This window comes from Ornithorhynchus anatinus, chromosome 17 (genome assembly GCF_004115215.2).
Source record: "Ornithorhynchus anatinus isolate Pmale09 chromosome 17, mOrnAna1.pri.v4, whole genome shotgun sequence".
Lineage (NCBI taxonomy): Eukaryota > Metazoa > Chordata > Mammalia > Monotremata > Ornithorhynchidae > Ornithorhynchus > Ornithorhynchus anatinus.
The window spans coordinates 41,968,448-41,987,765 of NC_041744.1; the positions used below are offsets into that span (position 1 = coordinate 41,968,448).

At 47.0% G+C, this 19,318-nt stretch overlaps 2 protein-coding genes and 1 non-coding gene across 3 annotated transcripts in view; 2 read left to right on the forward strand and 1 right to left on the reverse strand.

Annotated features, from left to right (window-relative positions):
- LOC114817767 (natural killer cells antigen CD94-like) overlaps positions 1-1,296 on the reverse strand; it is an 88,106-nt gene extending 86,810 nt beyond the window's left edge. Inside the window, exon 1 of the mRNA XM_029081860.2 lies at positions 1,157-1,296. The gene's annotated coding sequence lies outside the window, so the exon portion shown is untranslated. The remainder of the gene's footprint in view (positions 1-1,156) is intronic.
- On the forward strand, positions 769-16,898 carry LOC103167278 (C-type lectin domain family 2 member L-like). The gene is made up of 5 exons (XM_029081866.2): positions 769-952; positions 10,274-10,357; positions 12,416-12,582; positions 13,786-13,880; positions 16,489-16,898. Exons 1-5 carry the CDS (start codon positions 856-858, stop codon positions 16,601-16,603), a joined length of 558 nt encoding a protein of 185 aa, XP_028937699.1. The 5' UTR covers positions 769-855; the 3' UTR covers positions 16,604-16,898.
- LOC114818135 lies at positions 6,436-6,572 on the forward strand. Its single transcript, XR_003765956.1, has one exon. It is a non-coding gene; the product is annotated as a small nucleolar RNA SNORA7 (small nucleolar RNA).
- Positions 16,899-19,318: the final 2,420 nt, after the last annotated feature.

Genomic DNA, 19,318 nt, shown 5'->3' on the forward strand with positions numbered 1-19,318 from the left:
TGAAGGCTATGAGCCCCACGTGGGACAAGCTAATTACCTCGTATCTCCCCAGGCACTTAGAACGGTAGTTGGAACATAGTAGCGGTATGGCTCGGTGGAAAGAGCACAGGCTTGGGAGTCAGGGGTTATGGGTTCGAATCCCTGCTCTGCCACTTGTCAGCTGTGTGACTGTGGGCAAGTCACTTCACTTCTCTCTGCCTCAGTGACCTCATCTGTAAAATGGGGATTAAGACTGTGAGCCTCACGTGGGACAACCTGATTACCCTGTGTCTACCCCAGTGCTTTGAACAGTGCTATGCACAGAGTAAGCGCTTAACAAACACCCACATTATTAGTAGTAGTAAGTGCTTAACAAATAGCATTATTATTAGTATTATTATTAAGCGATGGAGTATTCATTCATTCAATAGTATTTATTGAGCGCTTACTATGTGCAGAGCACTGTACTAAGCGCTTGGAATGAACAAGTCGGCAACAGATAGGGACAGTCCCTGCCGTTTGACGGGTTTACAGTCTAATCGGAGTAGGGAGGGAAAATAGGGGGAGGGGTGAGAACCCCCTGAGCCTAACACCAGATCCCGAGGACAGGAAGGGGTGGGGGAAGAGGGGCCATAGCTGGAAGGGCGGTGGGATGCAGGGAAGGTTTTCCAGGATGCGGGAGACGGGGTTTGTTTGTTTTTTTCATTGGGAGGAGGGAACAGGCGGAGGGGCGAGAGCCGACACTTCCGAGTTCCACCGGATTCCCGTCTCACCCACTCCAACCCCGGTTCTCTTACCCAGAAAATCCCGCCCCAGCCTGCTCGGAATTGACAGGAGCAGAGAGAGAAGACGGGAGGCGCGCTGGGCACGGGGGGCATGGCGGAGCAGGGCGGGCACCAGGAGGAAGGCAAAGTCTTATCCAACCAATTTTCACGGCAGGAGCAGAGGACGGGAGAAAAACGCCAGTGGAGGGGTAAGAGGATCTGGGGGTCCCGGGCCCGGCGGTCCGCTCTCCGCGGCCACACCTATTTACTGAGCGCTTCCTGGGCGCACAGCACTATTCTGAGCGCCTGGGAGAGGACCTTATAACAACGCCGCAGACGCATTCCCTGCTCACGACGAGTTTACAGTCTAGAGGGGGAGACGGGCATTAGGAGAAAGAGCGAAAATTACAGACCTGTTAGGTGGGGGCTGGTCGGTCTGCAGGGTCCGAGACGGGTCTGTCCACAGGGGCCGGTGGGCAGTAGACAACCGAAACGAGAGAAGCAGCGTGGCTCAGTGGAAAGAGCCCGGGCTTGGGAGTCAGAGGGCGTGGGTTCTAATCCCGGCTCCGCCACTTGTCAGCTGGGTGGCTCTGGGCAAGTCACTTTACTTCTCTGGGCCTCAGTTACCTCATCTGTAAAATGGGGATGAAGACTGTGAGCCCAATGTGGGACAACCTGATCACCTTGTATCCCACACCCCCAGCGCTTAGAACAGTGCTTTGAAAATAGTAAGCGCTTAGCAGATACCAACATTATTATTATTATTAAGCAGCGTGGCTCAATGGAAAGAGTCCAGGCTTGGAAGTCAGAGGGCATGGGTTCAAATTCGGCCTCTGGCACTTGTCAGCTGTGTGACTTTGGGGACGTCACTTCACTTGTCTGGGCCTCAGTTCCCTCATCTGGAAAATAGGGATTAAGACTGTGAGCCCCACGTGGGACAGTCTGATTCTTGTATTCTCCCCCAGCGCTTAGGACAGTGCTTGGCACATAATAAGCGCTTAACAAATACCATCATCATCACCATAGTGAATGCACAGAAGTAGTCTCAGAGGTAGTACTGACCTTTCAGACGACAATAAGGCAATATGCAGAATACATCCTTTAGTAAAATAATCACAGAAGTTATTGTGTGCGGCGGGGCCCGATGCTAGTCGGTGTGAGGGGCGCGGTCCAGTCCCGCATGACCGATAATGATAGTATTTGTTAAGCGCTTACTATGTTCAAAGCACTGTTCTAGCGCTGGGGGGGATACAAGATGATCAGGTTGTCCCACGTGGGGCTCCCAGTCTTCATCCCCATTTTCCAGATGAGTTCACTGAGGCCCAGAGAAGCTTAGTGACTCGTCCAAAGTCGGGAGCTGGGATTAGAACCCATGACCTCTGACTCCCAAACCCGTGCTCTTGCCACTGAGTCACGCTGCTCTGCTGCTCTCCAGAGGCTGGGGGTTTCCTGTCCGGGATGTCATTCCCTGGGGAATGAACCGGGCAAAGTCCAGAAATCCTGCCTGGCAGGGGTCGGAAAACGGGGGGGTGGGGGAATGTGGGGTGAGAGACTCTGACCTCTCCCCGGCCAGGAAGGAGGAGAAACGGATCAGATCCAGCCCAGAGAGGCCCAGCTGCAGGAACAGAAACTGTCCAGTCCCTGAGCACCACGTTTATTATATCCATGTCTGTCTGCCCCCTAAACCGGAAACTGTGGGCAGGGAATGTATCTGTCCTATTGTACTCTCCCAAGCGCTTAGTACAGTGCTCTGCACACAGTAAGCACTCAACAAATACCTTTAACAGGCTAACGGTTAGCAGCTATTCCTGTATTGATCTTTGTGTGCTGAAGGAAAGTACCCCGTCCGGCAGATGGTGGGCCTAGCGATGACTACGTTAATGTCAGTAACTGTGTGGATATGATAAGGATATGGAGGGATGTGATAGCAGCGGGCAATGGGAATAATAAGTGAATACAAATATAAACCCAGGTATTCTACCTACAAGGAAAGAAATGTATTTCCCATGTAGCTATTCCAAATACCCGTGATGAAAGTGAACATGTCAGTGGCCACAAGGGATATAAGAGCAGTAGATAACAAAAACAGTAATAATGAATGCATAGAGACGTGATCACAGGTATTATAGCTGTGCTACTACCCTTCCAGGTGACAGAAGGCAATGTTCAGAATAAATTCTGTAGTTAAAAGATCACACAGGTTATATCCAGCGGTTCATGTAGACAAAATCTTCCCACGGTCAGAAACTGTTGGAGTAATGGTCTGGTCTAACAAACCTTGCCTGGTTCACAGAAGTGGAATTATAATAATTGTAGCATTTGTTAAGTGCTTACTATGTGCCAAATTCTGTGCTAACCTGTGGGGTCAATACAAGATAATAAGTTAAGTAAAGACACGGTCCCTGACCCTCTTACAGTGTAAGCAGGAAACAGAGCAGATATTGCCTCCCCAATTTGCCAATGAGAAAACTGAGGCACAGAGAAGTTAAGTGGCTTGCCCAGGCTCTCACAGCAGACAGATGGTGGAGTTTTCTGGGCTGCCTCCCGGGCTTTTGCTCATTCCACTAGATCATGCTGCCTCTCTGATCATTTATCCAAAATATATGCCATGCATAATTACTATTTTTATACTTTGATGTGAGTGTTTTAGTGGTAAAAAGTGAGTATACTTTGACATGAGTGTTTTAGTGGTAAAAGAAGTGATAATAGTGATAGTAGTAGTGAAAGCAATAATTATGTTTAAGAATAACAGGAATTCTCAAGTTATGAACAAGGACAAACTCACTTTATTTTATAGATTTATATATTGAAAGTTTGAAAAAAAAGTACAGAGGCCAACAATTAATCAATCAATGGTATTTACTTAGTGCTTACTGTGTGCAGCACACTATATTAAGTGCTTGGGAGAATATAGTATAACAGAATTGGTAGACAAATTTTCTTCCCACAAGATGTATTCCCTGCCCACAAGGAGCTTTCCCAAACTACATTCAAGGAAAACTGGTGGTAAATGCATAAGCATTCATTCATTCAATAGTATTTATTGAGGGCTTACTGTGTGCAGAGCACTGTACTAAGCGCTTGGTATGTACAATTCAGCAACAGATAGAGAGAATTCCTGCCCATTCATTCATTCAATAGTATTTATTGAGCGCTTACTATGTGCAGAGCACTGTACTAAGCGCTTGGAATGTACAAATCAGTAACAGATAGAGACAGTCCCTGCCCTATGATGGGCTTACAGTCTAATCGGGGGAGGCAGACAAGAACAATGGCAATAAATAGAATAATAATAATAATAATGTTGGTATTTGTTAAGCGCTTACTCTGTGCAGAGCACTGTTCTAAGCGCTGGGGTAGACACAGGGGAATCAGGTTGTCCCACGTGGGGCTCACAGTCTTAATCCCCATTTTACAGATGAGGTAACTGAGGCACAGAGAAGTTAAGTGACTTGCCCACAGTCACACAGCTGACAAGTGGCAGAGCAGGGATTCAAACCCATGACCTCTGACTCCAAAGCCCATGCTCTTTCCACTGAGCTACGCTGCCAAGGGAAAGAACATCTCATTCAAACAATAGCAAATAAATAGAATCAGGGTGATGTACATCTCATTAACAAAATAAATAGGGTAATGAAGATGAATACAGTTGAGCAGAGGAGTAAAATGCTGAGGGGATGGGATGGGAGAGGGGGAGGAGCAGAGGGAAAGGGGGGAAAAGAGGGCTTAGCAGCGGAGTGGTGAAGGGGGGGTAGAGGGAGCAGTGGGAAAAGGGGAGCTCAGTCTGGGAAGGCCTCTTGGAGGAGGTGAGCTTTAAGTAGGGTTTTGAAGAGGGGAAGAGAATTAGTTTGGCGGAGGTGAGGAGGGAGGGTATTCCAGAACTGTGGGAGGACGTGGCCCAGGGGGTCGTCGGCGGGATAGGCGAGAACGGGGGATGGTGAGGAGGTGGGCGGCAGAGAAGCAGAGCATGTGGGGTGGGCAGTAGAAAGAGAGAAGGGAGGAGAGGTAGGAAGGGGCAAAGTGTTGGAGAGCCTTGAAGTCTAGAGTGAGAAGTTTTTGTTTTGTGCGGAGGTTGATAGGCAACCACTGGAGGTTTTTAAGAAGGGGAGTGACATGCTCAGAGCGTTTCTGCAGGAAGGTGAGTCGGGCAGCGGAGTGAAGAATAGACTGGAGTTGGGAGAGACAGGAGAAAGGGAGATCAGAGAGAAGGCTGACACAGTAATCTAGCCAGGATATTACGAGAGCCTGTAGCAGTAAGGTAGCCATTTGGGTGGAGAGGAAAGGGCAGATCTTGGCGATATTATAAAGGTGAGACCGGCTGGTTTTGGTAACAGATTGGATGTGTAGGGTGAACGAGAGAGTCGAGTCAAAGATGACACCGAGGTTGCAGGCCTGAGAGACGGGAATTATGGTCGTACCATCCACGGTGAGAGGGAAGTCAGGGAGAGGACAGGGCTTGGGAGGGAAGATGAGGAGCTCAGTTTTGGTCATGTTGAGTTTTAGGTGGCACAGGCAGACATCCAGGTAGAGACGTCTTGGAAGCAAGAGGAGATACGAGCCTGAAGAAAGGGGGAGAGGACGGGGCAGAGATGTAGATCTGTGTGTCATCTGCATAGAGATGATAGTTGAAGCCGTGAGAGCAGATGAGTTCACCAAAGGAGGGAGTGTAGATGGAGAACAGAAGAGGGCCAATGACCGGCTCACAGTCTAAGCATGAAGCAGCATGATCTAGTGAAGAGAGCACAGGTCTGCTAATCAGAGAACTGAATTCTAATCTGGTCTGCCACTTACCTGCTATGGGCAGGTCTTAGCCATATCACTTCTCTGTGTCTCAGTTTCTGCAAGTGCGAGCCCCACGTGGGACAACCAGATTACCCTGTATCTACCCCAGTACTTAGAACAGTGCTTGGCACATAGTAAGAGCTTAAGAAATACCAAGTTATTATTATCATTATCATTATTATTATTACTAAGCACTCTTGTAGATACAAGCAAATCATGTTGGACATAGTCCCTGTCCCACATCGGCCTCACAGTCTCAGTCTCCATTTTACAGAAGAGGTAACTGAGGCCCAGAGAAGTGAAGTGACTTGCCCGAGGTCACACAGCCAACAAATGGCAGAACCAGGATGAGGACCTTCTAACTCCCAGGCCCATACCGTATTCACTATGCCACGTGAGTCCTGTGTGGGACAGGGAATGTGTCCAAGCTGACTACCTTGTCTCCACCCCAGTGCTCAGCAAAGAGTAAGTGTTTAATAAACACGTTAGGTAGCGAGAGACATAGCAGAGGCAGCAATTCAGAAAGACCTAGGAGAGGCCAAGTTACAGAGAAACACCGAGAAGGCAGAGAGACGGATGCTGCTTCCCCTTGGACAATGGGAAGCAGAAGCAGCATCAATTGGAGGGAGTATCCCCAGGCCCGTCCTGCTGAGAAGCCCAGCTCCAGACTCTACTACTCTCCCCTGTGGCTCCTGCTCCCCCAAATCTCCAGCCTGCAGGGATTGAGCCCCAGAATCCAGAGACCTGCTAGCAGCACCAGGTCTGAAGCCAGAAGCTGGGCCGAAGCTGGGTCTCTCTGCCCTGACCTCCAGGCCCTGCTGGGAGCCCCTCCCTGAGGCAGTACTTACTTTATTCACCCCACCGTCAGCTTCATAGCACTCATAATGATAATAATAATTCTGGTATTTAGACCCTCTCGGGGTCACCCCTGGAGAGTTTCCAGTTCTCTACCAGTCTCGACTATTGGAGGGAGAGTCAAACAGAGGCATAACCATTCCATTCCTAGCTGGGCAGTGGCTAGGGAGTGGAAGGCAATCTGCTACAAGTCAAAACTCACCTGTGCCGGGCAGCAGCAGCCTGGGAGAGAGTCGAGGGTGGAGACTAAAGTTTACTGCACGGAAAGAAGCAGTGGTAAACCACTTTCGTATTTTTACCAAGAAATCTCTGTGGATACACTACCAGAACGATTGCAGATGGAGGTGGGGGGTTCTGAGAGAGATGTGTTCATGGCATCACTAGGGGTCGGAGACAACTGGACAGCGTCACCCAAGACAAGATTTGTTAAGCGCTCATTATGTGCCAGACACTGTACATATCCCTAATTCATTTTAATATCTGTCTCCCCATCTAGACTGTAAGCTCCTTGTTGCAGGGAACGTCTACCGACTCTGTAATGCTGAACTCTCCCAAGAGCTTAGGTATTTGTTAAGCGCTTACTACGTGCCAAGCACTGTTCTAAGCACTGGGGTAGATACAAGGTAATCAGGTTATCCCACATGGGGCTCGCACTTTTAATCCCCATTTTACAGATGAGGTAACTGAGGCACAGAGAAGTTAAATGACTTGCCAAAGGTCACACAGCAGTGAAGTGGCGAAGTCGTGATTAAAGCCCACAACCTCTGACTCCTAAGCCAAGCTTATAACAGTGCTCTGGACACAGTAAGCACTCAATAAACACAATTAGTCGACTGATTGATAGTCAAAGAGGGACTTGAGTGTGACACTTGAGAGGAGCTGGGGAGATATTGGGGAGATTCTAGGGGGTTCACACAATGGTTACAATTTATCGATGAAATACTTGGCAGAATTATCAAGGGCAAGAGGAATGGGGTGAGTGAGGGAGGCAGGGGGTTGGGAAGGTAATTAAAAATCTGTAAAACATCTAACTCTAGTGTGCTCTCCCAAACAGTCAGTACAGTGCTCTGCACAGAGCAAGTACTCAGCAAATGTTCGATTGATTGATAATAATATTATTATTATTATGGTGCTTGTTAAGCACTTACTATGTGCCAACCACTGTCGCAAGCACTGGGGTACATACAGATTAATCAGGTTGGACATAGTCCCTCTCCCACATGGGGCTCACATTCTTAATCCCCATTTTACAGATGAGGTAAAGAGAAGTGGAAGTGACTTGCCCACAGTCACACAGTAAACATGTGACAGAGGTAGGATTGGAATGCAGGTTCTTCTGACTCCTAGGCCCTTGCCCTAACCATTAAGCCATGCTGCTTCTCATGATTGATGATTGAAGGCAATAGGGAAGATTGATCCAGAGATGGGTTGGCATTTTATGATGGCTGCGAGCCACCCGTGACCCAAACCCTGCCCACCCACCATTGCAGAGCAACTGGGGCTTCCGGTGCCTGGCATCCTGCAGGGCTGGGGAAGGCTGTAGCCACAGTCAGTCACAGGTTTCCCAACCTTCTGAAAGTCAGAAAGACCAGCTGTCCTCTGGTTCTCCCTCTGCCATGCCGGAGAACAACATTTGAGAAAATTACAACCCTCATTCTGGTGGGTCTTTGCTGAAATAGTATCATCATGGTCCTTTTGCAAATGACTGTGAGCTTTAACCAGCTCTCAGAGCTTCACACCACGCTGATAGGACAACTGAGAATACCATACCATAAATTTCCCAAAATAGTAAGCAGAAAATTTGCAAATACTGTCATCCTGACCTGTTCCTACCTGATGCAGTGTGGTGAATCCACACCTCCTAGAGAGGTGTGTTTCGTTGTGTGTGTGTGTATATATGCATGCACAAGTCCATCTATATCAGTTGGCTATTGCGTCTATTTTATGTTATTTATAGCTTTCTTATTGAGCCCTATTTTCCCAATGTCATATCCTTTTTGAGGAGTATTATATTTTGCAAACCACCAGGGACAGTTTATGCATAATATAGGTAACTATGCCTCATGGTTACTGCTATTTTTTTTTGCTGGTATTTGTTAAATGCTTACCGCACTGAGCACTGGGGTAGGTACAGGACAATCGGTTTGGATGTAGTCCATGTCCCATATGGGGCTCCCAGCCTTAATGTCCATTTTTCAGATCAGGTAACTGAGGCACAAAGAAGTTAAGTGACCTGCCCAAAGTCACACAGGACAAGTGCTAGATCCAGGATTAAAATCCAGATCCTCTGACTCCCAGGCCCGTGCTCTTTCCACTAGGCCATGCTGCTTCTAATGTTCCTCCCATAGAGTAAACAAGAACTTGTTGAATTTTGTCCTTTATTTGTCTGTCTTCCATCAATAGATCATGAGCTTCTTGTTGATAAGAACTCATTCGCTCCCATGGCTTCAACTACCACCGCTCTGGATGATACCGAAATCTATATCTCTAGCCCTAATCTCTCTCTCTCTCTCTGCAGTCATGCATTTCGTCCTGCTTTCATGACATCTCTTGCCCTCCCATCATCTCAAGCTTACCATGTCCAAAACAGAACTCTTCATCTTCCCACTAAAACCCTGTCCTTCCCTTCCTGTCTCAAAATCCTGTACTGGTGGCATTATCCTTGACTCCTCTCTCTCATTTGACCACCCATATTCAATCCATAACTAAATACTGTTGGTCCCTCTTTCACAATATCGCTAAAATCCACCCTTTCCTCTCCACCCAGACTGCTACCACTTGGATAAAATCACTCATTCCATCCTTCCGGAATTACTGCATCAGCCTCTTTGCTGATCGCCCTGCCTTCTATCTCTCCCCACTCCAACCCATACTTCACTCTCCTGCCCGGGTGATTTTTCTACAGAAACATTCAGAACATGTCTCCTCAAGAAACTCCAGTGGTTGCCCATCCACCTCTGCATCAAACATAAAGTCCTCACCACTGGATTTAAAGCACTCACTTAATTACCTTGCCTTCTCCTACCTCACCTTGCTACTCTCCTAATACAACCCATCTTGTACACTTCACTCCTCTAATGCTAAACTTCTCACTCTTTATCTCAGTCTCTTCTCTTTCACCACTGACCCCTCACCCATATCCTGCCTCTGGCCTGAAATGCCCTCCCTCCTCAAATGCAAATTACTCTCCCCCTCTTCAAAGTCTTATTGAAGGTAAATCTCCTTAGCCTCCCCTTTCCTCTTCTCCAACTCCCTTTTGCCTCCCCCTGACTTGCTCCTTTCATTCATCTCCCCTCCCAGCTCCACAGCACTTATGTATGTATCTGTAATTTATTTATATTAATATCTGGCTGCCACCCCCAGACTGTAAGCTCATTATGAGCAGGGAATGTGTCAGTTAATTGTTGTATTGTACTCTCCCAGGAGTTTAGTACAGTGCTCTAAACACAATAAACTCTCAGTAAATATGTTTGAATGAATATATTAGCCTTTCAGAAGTCCCCTGGGTCCTAAACCTAAATGCCAACTCCATGGAGTCATGGAAGCACAATGCCTTCAAAAGGGTTTTGAGCTGAACTCACAGCCTTCTTTATGCCTGGTCTCTGATTAGACTTGAGAGCCTCTGAACAAGACCGAAAAGTCCCCAAATAATGGCTTTTTGGCCTTTTAGCTTTTTAAGGCTAGTACCTTCCAAGTTCCCATTCCACTTGCTTGCCTGTAAAATCCCTGCCTCTTTTCACCTGTGCACTCAAAATGAGAATGGGGCATCTGCATGCTGTCTAGTACAGTGCCGGGCACAAGAAAGCATGAATGTTGTTTAGTGACTGGCCAGAAGACTGCTCTTGCTTCCTATTCTGTGAGATGAATTCAGAATAATTTTCCCTGTTTTTCAGATGGGACCGTTGAACTTAAATGGTACACAATCCTCATTCCGAGCACCGCAGGGATTATCCTAATAGTGGTGCTCATTGCTCTAGGTGAGTGTTTGAATGAACCCTCAGTCTGTTTTCTCACCAAGATTTAACCAAAACCATGAGATGCCTTAGTATGAGGCATAGCTGGGAGGGTAACGGATAAAACTATTTTTACTCCTGTGGTCTTCTGGCTGCTTCCACAATAGCTTCTGGGAATGACTGGCTATTGGATTCCAGCCATTCCAACATTTTCTAGTTCTTGCTAGTTTGGCCCTGGATCCCCAATCCTGCTGACCTCTGCTTGAGGGAAGAAGCCAACAGGAAGACTAGTGATTGACAGCTACTCAAGCATGTGGATGTGTTTTATTCCGAGCCTTTAATCCCATGGTCACATCTCCTCCTGGATTAAACTTTGTTCAGGCAACACTGAGACTGGAGTGTGACACGGCCTTGGTGATTGTGAGAGTTATTTCCAGCAGCACCCAGGATCTTCCTACACACATTCATACACACTTATCCTTCATTTTGGAGATTACATTTCAGAAGGTAAGTTTCTATCCTGTTTCTGTGTGTGAGTAGCAGGTCACGTCCAAATTATTTTATTGTGGAGCATGGGAATAAAGCTATAAAACTAGGGAACTGAAATTAACAGTTCTCTGGGAAGTATGAAGGACATTGATTAAGGGTGATTATAAGTTTGTTTTTGTCCCTGAAATAATGTTTGATAGATAAACAGGAATTAAAAGGGTGCTGTTAAAACCATTTTTCCATACCTATTCAGCACTGTGGAAGGTAAGATTCTTAAACTTGATAAAAAAAATTATGTTAAAGTCTTCCTAAATCCAGTGTCCTGGTGTGTGGGAAAAGAGCTCATTTACTTTGACTTCCTCACCCAGATAACTTCATTTCCATGAGACAGGAGGAAGAGGAATTTGCATCAGATATCAGAATCTCCTTCTGGCTTGCCCCTCCTTCCTTACTTCTCTGATCTCCTTCTACAGCCCAGCCCACACACTCCACTCCTCTAGTGCCAAATTGCCCACTGTGTCCCAATCTCATCTGTCTCATCGCTGACCCCTTTCCCACGTCCTCCCTCAAGCCTAGAACTCTCTACCATTCCATATATACCAGACCTCCACTCTCTCTACCTTCAAAGTGCACATCTTCTCCAAGAGGCCTTCCCCAATTAAACCCCCTTACCCCCAGCTCTCTTTCCCTTCTATGACATCAGTGCACTTGAATCTGTGACTGTGACCTTTGAACATTTGACATTTGCCCCACCCTCAGCCCCACAGCACTCACGTATATATATATAAATAGTATGCTATAAATTATATCAATGTCGGTCTCGCCCTCTAGACTGTAAGCTCATTGTGGACAGGAAACGTGTCTACCAACTCTGTTCTATTGTACACTCCCAAGTGCTTGGTAAAGGGTTCTGCACACAATAAGCTCTCAACAAATATCATTGATGATGATAATAATAATGATAATTGTGGTATTTGTTAAGCACTTACTTTGAGCCAGGCATTGTACTAAGCGCTGGGATAGATACAAGATAATTGGATTGAACACAGTCCCTGTCCCACATGGGGCTCACAGCCTTAATCCCCATATTACAGATGAGGAAACTGAGGTGCAGAGAAGTTAAGTGATTTTCCTAAGGTGACACAGAGACAGGTGGAAGAGCTGGGATTCAAATGCAGGTCCTCTGACTCCCAGGACAGCTATGCTGGGTGGGTAGTGTGAGGTGAATGAGGTGAATGAGCAACAGCAGGAGACCCAAGCAGCTACTGAATGGAGAGCTGAAATTGGGAATTGGAAAACAAGGAGGGCAGAAGAAAAATCATCTGCTTTGAGATATTGGAAAAATCACTTAACCTCTCTGGACTCCCCATCTGTAAAATAGGATGATTTTCTCTGACCTTCCCTACCTCACCATGTTCTTGAGAGGTCAAAATTGTGTGAGAATATTATGGAAAATAGAAATGTTCTGTAAAATGAAGGGTTTTGGACTCTAATTATTGAGAGGGATTCTGGGTAAGGAACCATTCGCCCAAGTGAGCACATACGTGGACACCCACCTGAGAGCACTGACCGTCCTGTTCTTTTATTCCACAGCAAGTAAGACTTGTCCTAAATGTGATGAAACTTGTCCAGATGGTTGGCTGCAGCTCAGAAACAAGTGCTACTCATATAATAATGGAAACATTAATTGGCCCAAGAGCAAAGAAGTCTGTAAATCCCAAGGCGCTAATCTAGTTGTGATTGAAAGCCATCAGGAGCTGGTGAGTGTGTCAGGATAGAAACTTTGGGAGTAGGGAATGACCTGGTTTGAGCATACAATAATAATGCAATTACAATGCTTTGAATATGTGCAATGGGAAGCAGCCTGGCCTAGAGGAAAGAGCATGGGCCTGAGAATGATGGGCCCAAGCAACTCTGCTGTGTGTGACCTTGGGGAAGATGCTTAACTTTCCTGAACCTTTTCTCCCATCTGTTAAATGAGGATCCAATACCTGTTCTCCCGCCCCCCCCCCCCCCCCCCCCCCCCCCCCCCCCCCCCCCCCCGTGGACTGTGAGCCCTACGTGGGACTATCTCTTATCTGCTTATCCTGTGTATCTCAATGCAGCATTTAGTGCAGTACTTGGCACATAAGTGCATAATAAATACCTTAATTATTATTATTCCAAATCAGTTTTATATCCATTATTTTTATTTTTGCCTCACAATAATCCTTGGCACTAAAGAGAAGTAAATATTGTTATTCCCCATTGTACAGCTAAACCCAGAAAGGTGAAGGTGACAATGTCACATAGGCAGTCTGTGGCAGAGTGGAGACTAAACCCAGGTCACCTGACTCCCAGCCCATCATCTTCATACTAGGCTTCATTGCAGAATGCAGTTCCAGTGTGACTCAGTGGATAAAGCATCAGAGGACCTGGGTTCCATTCCCACTTGACTTTTGCTTGACCTTGGCAAGTCACTTAAATTCCCTGTGCCTATAGCAGGCATCTAGATTGATATGTATATAAGTGTGAATGGGGGCTTTTAGGGTGGAGGAATGCAGTTTCCTGGAGGAGATGAACTGACTCTTTGTTAGTGTTTCCACTGAGATTGTCAACCCTGATCTGTCTGAGAACAACCACGCTAGTTTCAAGGAACTCCTCTGACAGCTCTGACACCCAGGTCCATGTCTCTATGTGGAGGGCTTACCTTCAGTCTACTTGGCCGAATCTCTGTCTGTCTGGGCTGGTAGCTGAGGGGACAATATGTCATGATTCTAGCCTGACAAACTGACCTGAGGCACGGACGATAATGAGGGATGCATGTCCTTAGCTGAGAGGCCATCTGTGTCTGTGATGGTCTTCTCTTTGGAGAAAGGAGCCTCAAACATCATGGGACTCTTCTGGAAGAATTTGTATCAGAGAGAACAGTCGGGTCTCTGGTAAGGGTCTAATAGCAGGATTTCTCCTTCTTTCCGTTGCAGTCATTTGTTCAGAAATTCAAGGGTCACTGGATTGGTCTCTTCAGGGAAAATGGAAAACTCTTCTGGGTGAATGGAGTTCCACTAAATGAGAGTCTGTAAGTTCCCTTTAACTCTTCTATCTGATGGCCTAAGAGAAGCAGAAAATTTAAAATAAAATTGTGCTCTGAATCAATCAATCATATTTACTGATCATTTACTGTGTGCAGAGCACTCTACAAAGCATTTGGGAGAGTACAGCATAACAATATAACAGACACATTCTCTGCCTCCAACGAGCTTACAGTCTAGAAGGAGAGACAGACATTCATATAAATACATTGATTACGGATATGTACATGAGTGCTGTGGGACTGGGAAGGGGGATAAATGAAGGGGGCAAGTCAGGGTAACACAAAAGGGAGTGGAAGAAAAGGAAAGGAGGGCCTAGTCAGGGAAGAAATGTGGAGATGTGCCTTCAATAAGGCTTTGAAGGCAGGGAGAGTCATCTGTCGGATATGAAGAGGGAGGGCCTTCCCATCCAGGGTCAGAACGTGGGTGAAGGGTCAGCAGTATGAGGTAGAGGAGATCAAGGTACAGTGAGTAGGTTGGCATTAGAGGAGCAAAGTGTACAGGCTGGGTTGTAGTAGGAAAGTAGCAAGGTGAGGTAGGAGGGGACAAGGTGACTGAATGCTTTAAACCCATGGTGAGCAGTTTCTGTTTGAAGGTGGATAGGCAACCACTGGAGGTTCTTGTGGAGTGGGGAAACATGGCCTGAATGCTTTTGTAGAAAATGATCTGGGCAGCAGAGTTTAGTATGGACTGGAGTGGGAAGAGAGAGTAGGCACAGAAGTCAGCAAGGAGACTGATACAGAAATCAAGGCAGGGTAGGATAAGTGCTTGGATCAAAGTGATAGCAGTTTGGATGGAGAGGAAAGGGCAGATGATTTTAATAGTGTTGTGAAGGTTGAACTTCATACGCTGAATGTACAAAGTTTCCCTCCACACATAGTCATATTGGTTTTAGAGAATGGGAAGTTTTGGACATCAACTCATGTTGGTTCAACCTCACAACATTGCTAAAATCTATCCTTTCCTCTCCATCCAAACTGCTGCTACATGAATCAAGTCACTCATCCTATCCCACCTGGATTACTCCATCAACCTCCTAACTGACCTCCCTGCCTCCTGTCTCTCTCCTCTCTCAGTCCATACTTCACTCTGCTGCCCAGATCATTTTTCTAAAAAAGTTCAGTCCACGTCTCCCCATTGCTCAAGAACCTCCAGTGGTTGCCCATCGATCCAACAGAAACTCCTTAGCGTCTGCTTTAAAACATTCAGTCACCTTGCCCCCTCCTATCTTACCTTTCTTCCTACAACCCCACATGCTCACTTCACTTCTACAATACCAACGTATTCACTGTACCTTGATCTCATCTATCTTGCTCTGACTCCTCATCCATGTCCTGCCTCTAACCTGGAACTCCCTCTCCATTCATTTCCGACAGACCATCGCTCTCCCCACCTATAAAGCCGCAAGGAGCATGGCCTGGTGGCAAGAGCAGCGACTTGGGATCTGTTGTGGGTTCTGATCCCGGCTCCGCCACTTGTCTGCTGTGTAACCTTGGACAAATCACTTCACTTCTCTAGGCCTCAGTTACCTCATCTGCAAAGTGGAAATTGAGACTGTGAGCCCCACGTAGGACAACCTGATTGCCTTGTGTCTACCCCAGCACTTAGAACGGTACTTGGCACATAATAAGCACTGAAAAAATACCAATAATAATTATTATTTTAATTATAATTATTTTAATTATTTTTACAAAGCCTATTTTTTAATGGTATTTGTTAAGTGTTTACCATGTGACAGGCACTATTCTAAGTGCTGGGGTAGATAGAAAGTAATCAGGTTGGACACAGTCCATGTCCCACATAGGGCTCACAGTTTTAATCCCTATTTTACAGATGACATAACTGAGGCACAGAGAAGTGAAGCAACTTGCCCAAGGTCACAATAACAGGCAAATGGCAGAGCCAGGATTAGAACCAAGGAACTTCTGACTCCCAGGCCCATGGTCTATCCACTAGGCCAGTAGGTCATCCTGCTTGTCTATTAAAATTACATCCCGCCCTAAGAGTCCTTCCCCGACTAAACCTTCACTGTCCCTATTCCCTCTACCTTCTGTGTCACCCTTGAACTTGGATTTGTACCCTTCATTCACCTCACCCTCAGCCCTACAGCACCTCTCTATATATCTGCAAATTATTTGAATGTCTCTTCCCCCTTATAGACTGTAAACTCATTGTGGGCAGGGAACGTCTACCAACTCAGTTATATTGTACTCTTCCAAGCACTCAACACAGTGCTCTGCATACAGTGAATCCTCGATAAGTACAATTGATTGATTGAGAAGTAGCAGACTGAGCCTAGAGCACCTTCATTCCCCGCTCTTCACCGTTCCAGTATTTGTTAAATGGACATGAGATGCCGATTTTTAATCTCCTCCCTGTGCATCTATTCTTTCCAGCTTTTACAAAAGAAAAATTATCTCATCTCCACCCTAGTGTCACTTATATTGCCCACGGGCTTAAGATTGGACCGCAGGGTCATAGCCCAATGGAGGCTTCCTCTCCCAAGACACCCCCTATTCTCAACGTAGGCCCATGGGGAGATCTGGGAAAACTGGCTTATTCCTAACATAACTTGTGTCCTCTTTCTCAATTCAGGTTTCCAGTCACCGATCCTGGAAACTGTGCTTACATCTCTACAAATAAGATTGCTACAAATGGCTGTAACGAATCCAAGCCCTTTGTTTGCAGCATGAGTCTGACTGTGACATGAGGGAGGAAGAGAGTAGAGATGGGACCAGTTGGAAACCTGTAAACAGGGAGGAGGAGGAGGAAAGTCAGGAGCCCTCTCTTCAGCGTGACTGGGATTGTTAGCTCCTTCACTAGACTGTGTAAGCTTGTTGCGGGCAAGGATTGTGTCTACCAACTGAATTCTTCTCTCCCACGCACTTGGAATGATGCACTATGAATGGTAACTGCTCAGTAGATACGGACTGACTGGTAGCGGTGAGTCCAGAGTTGTGGATATGGTGTGGAGTGTGAATAAAGGCCTTTTATGTTTGTGTACAGTTATGTGAGGTGTCTGCACTAGCTAGCAGGGGCACTCTGATCTGCTGCTACCAGATCCTGTCCCTGCAGGGCCTGTTTCATGAAGCTTTGTGACAGATTTGGAGCTGTGATATGGGGGTGATGAGTGCCCAGGGCCTAAGCTGGTGGGTCTCCAGCTGTAGAACCACTGGGCCCCAAAGATACAGCCCTGGTGACCCATGACAGGAAGTGACTGTGGAGAGAACAGCATCTCCGGAGGCCATTGAGGGACTGGAGGAGGTGATAGTGTAGAGCGGCTGCTATCCCAACAGCCGCTGCTGGAAGTCAACTACCCCAGGAAATGGCGCTGAAGGCTACACCGGAGGAGATGGAGAAAGGGACACCATCTCTGAGAGGAGGTGTTACAAGGAGGTGACACACCTTGGTGAACAAATGCGAGGTGGAAAAGAGGACAGGGAGAGTAGGAGGGTGGTTCTACCTTGGCCTATCCCCCCTCCCAGAAATTGAAGAAAACTATACCCTCGTTGTGGAGGCTAGTGCTGCTCTGATAAGATGGGGGGAGTCCCCATCAGGGTAGGGACATGGAAGTGGCCCTCCATTCCAAGATGGCTCTAACAGAGCTTAGTACAGTGCTCTCCACATGATAAGTACTCAATAAATATAATGGAATGAATGAATGAACAGGACCATCAGCCACGAGGAGCCCTGAAGTGGGTGGAAGGAGAAGGATGAAGTGGAGTCCGGGCCCGGGGCAGGTGGAGGGATGGAGGCCCTTACACATCAAGCTGGGATGAGTTTCCAGAATGGCCAGTCCCAGGGGTAACCATGGTGGAGGAACACTCAGTGCAGAACCAAAATCAAATGTGGAAGACGCTGTTGGCTGGTGGAGAAATGGGGATATTGACAAAGTGGGGTTCAACCAGCCCTTGTGGGGGGTTGATGTGTGTTGGGCGGGGGGCACCACCATGGTTTGGGCTGTGAAGCCTCTCAAAGGAATGAGAAAGATGAGGCTACTTTTCTCTGAGCTTCCCAAGAGGCTGCCAGGAGGGCTCAGGTCTGTGTCCAGGGCTGGAAGGGTATGAGGAACCAGACACTGGGGAAGCAGTCACCGAGGTCGGGGGTTTGGCAAAAGAGAAATAAATGGTGTCCAGGTCAGGGGGAGATCTCTTGGAATCTGAAGACATCAGCTGGGAATACAAGAGGAAACAGCTAGGGTCCTCGTGGATTAAGGAAATACCTGCTGGGAACTCTGGTGCCCCATGACCATCAGCCCAGGGATGGGCTAGAGGGTGTTCAGAACAGATGAGAGGAGGCCTTTGTAGAGCTGGCCAGGCAACAGCTGATTTATTGAGCTCAAGGGGAGCATCCATGTATGTAGTTGAAGCCGTGGGAGCAAATTAATTCTCCAAGGGAGTAGGTGTAGATGAAAATGTAGATGAAGAAGAGAAGGGGACCCAAAACTGATCCTTGAGGGACTCCCACAGTTAGAGAACGGGAGGCAGAGAAGGACCCTGTGAAAGAGATTGAGAAGGAGTAGTCAGAGAGATAAGAGAACCAGGAGAGGACAGTGTCAATGAAGGCAAGGTTAGATAATTTTTCCAGGACAAGGAGGTGGTCCACAATGTGGAAGGAAGCTGAGAGGTCGAGGAGAATTAGGATGGACTAGAGGCTGTTGAATTTGGCAAGAGGTCACTGATGACCCTAGAGAGGGCAGTTTCCATGGAGTGGAGGAGCAGGAAGCCAGATTGCACAGAGTTGAGAAGGGAGATGGAGAGCAGGAAGTGGCAGCAGCCATTGTAAACAACTCATTCAGGAAAGTAGAGGTAGAAAAGAGATGCAGTGATGATTGGAGGTGGCTGTGAGGTCAATGGAAGGCTTTTGTAGGATGGGGGATACAAGGTTATATTAAAAAATATTGGCTTGGAAGGTGAATGGTTGAAGATGGCAATGAGGCAGGGAATAAAAGTAGAGGGCAAATATTTTAATAGTAAGAAGGATGCAGATTGGAGGCATAGGTAGAGGGGGTAGATTTTAAGAGGAAGGGGAGGTCTCCTCGATACTTCTGGGAAAGATGGGAGATGGTAAAGGAAGCAGGAGGAGATTGGGACAAGAGAGGCCCAGGAGAGATTTTAGGGAGATCCGATCATGGTGGTTTCAATTTTATTGATGAAACAGGTGGCCAGGTTATTGTGGGGATTGGGGTGGTGGAGAGTCAGGGGGCTTGAGGAGGGAGTTAGATGTCTGAAACAGCTGGTGCAGGGAATGGGCATGGCAATCAATAAGGATGGAGAACTATTGTTGCTAGGCAGAGGAGAGGGCAGAGCTATAGTAGGTGAGGATGAGTTTGAGATGGACGAGGTCAGTCAATGCCTGGATTTCCTCAGCAGCACTCCATGGCTTGAGCACAAAAGCAGAAGAAACTTTCATTCATTAATTCATT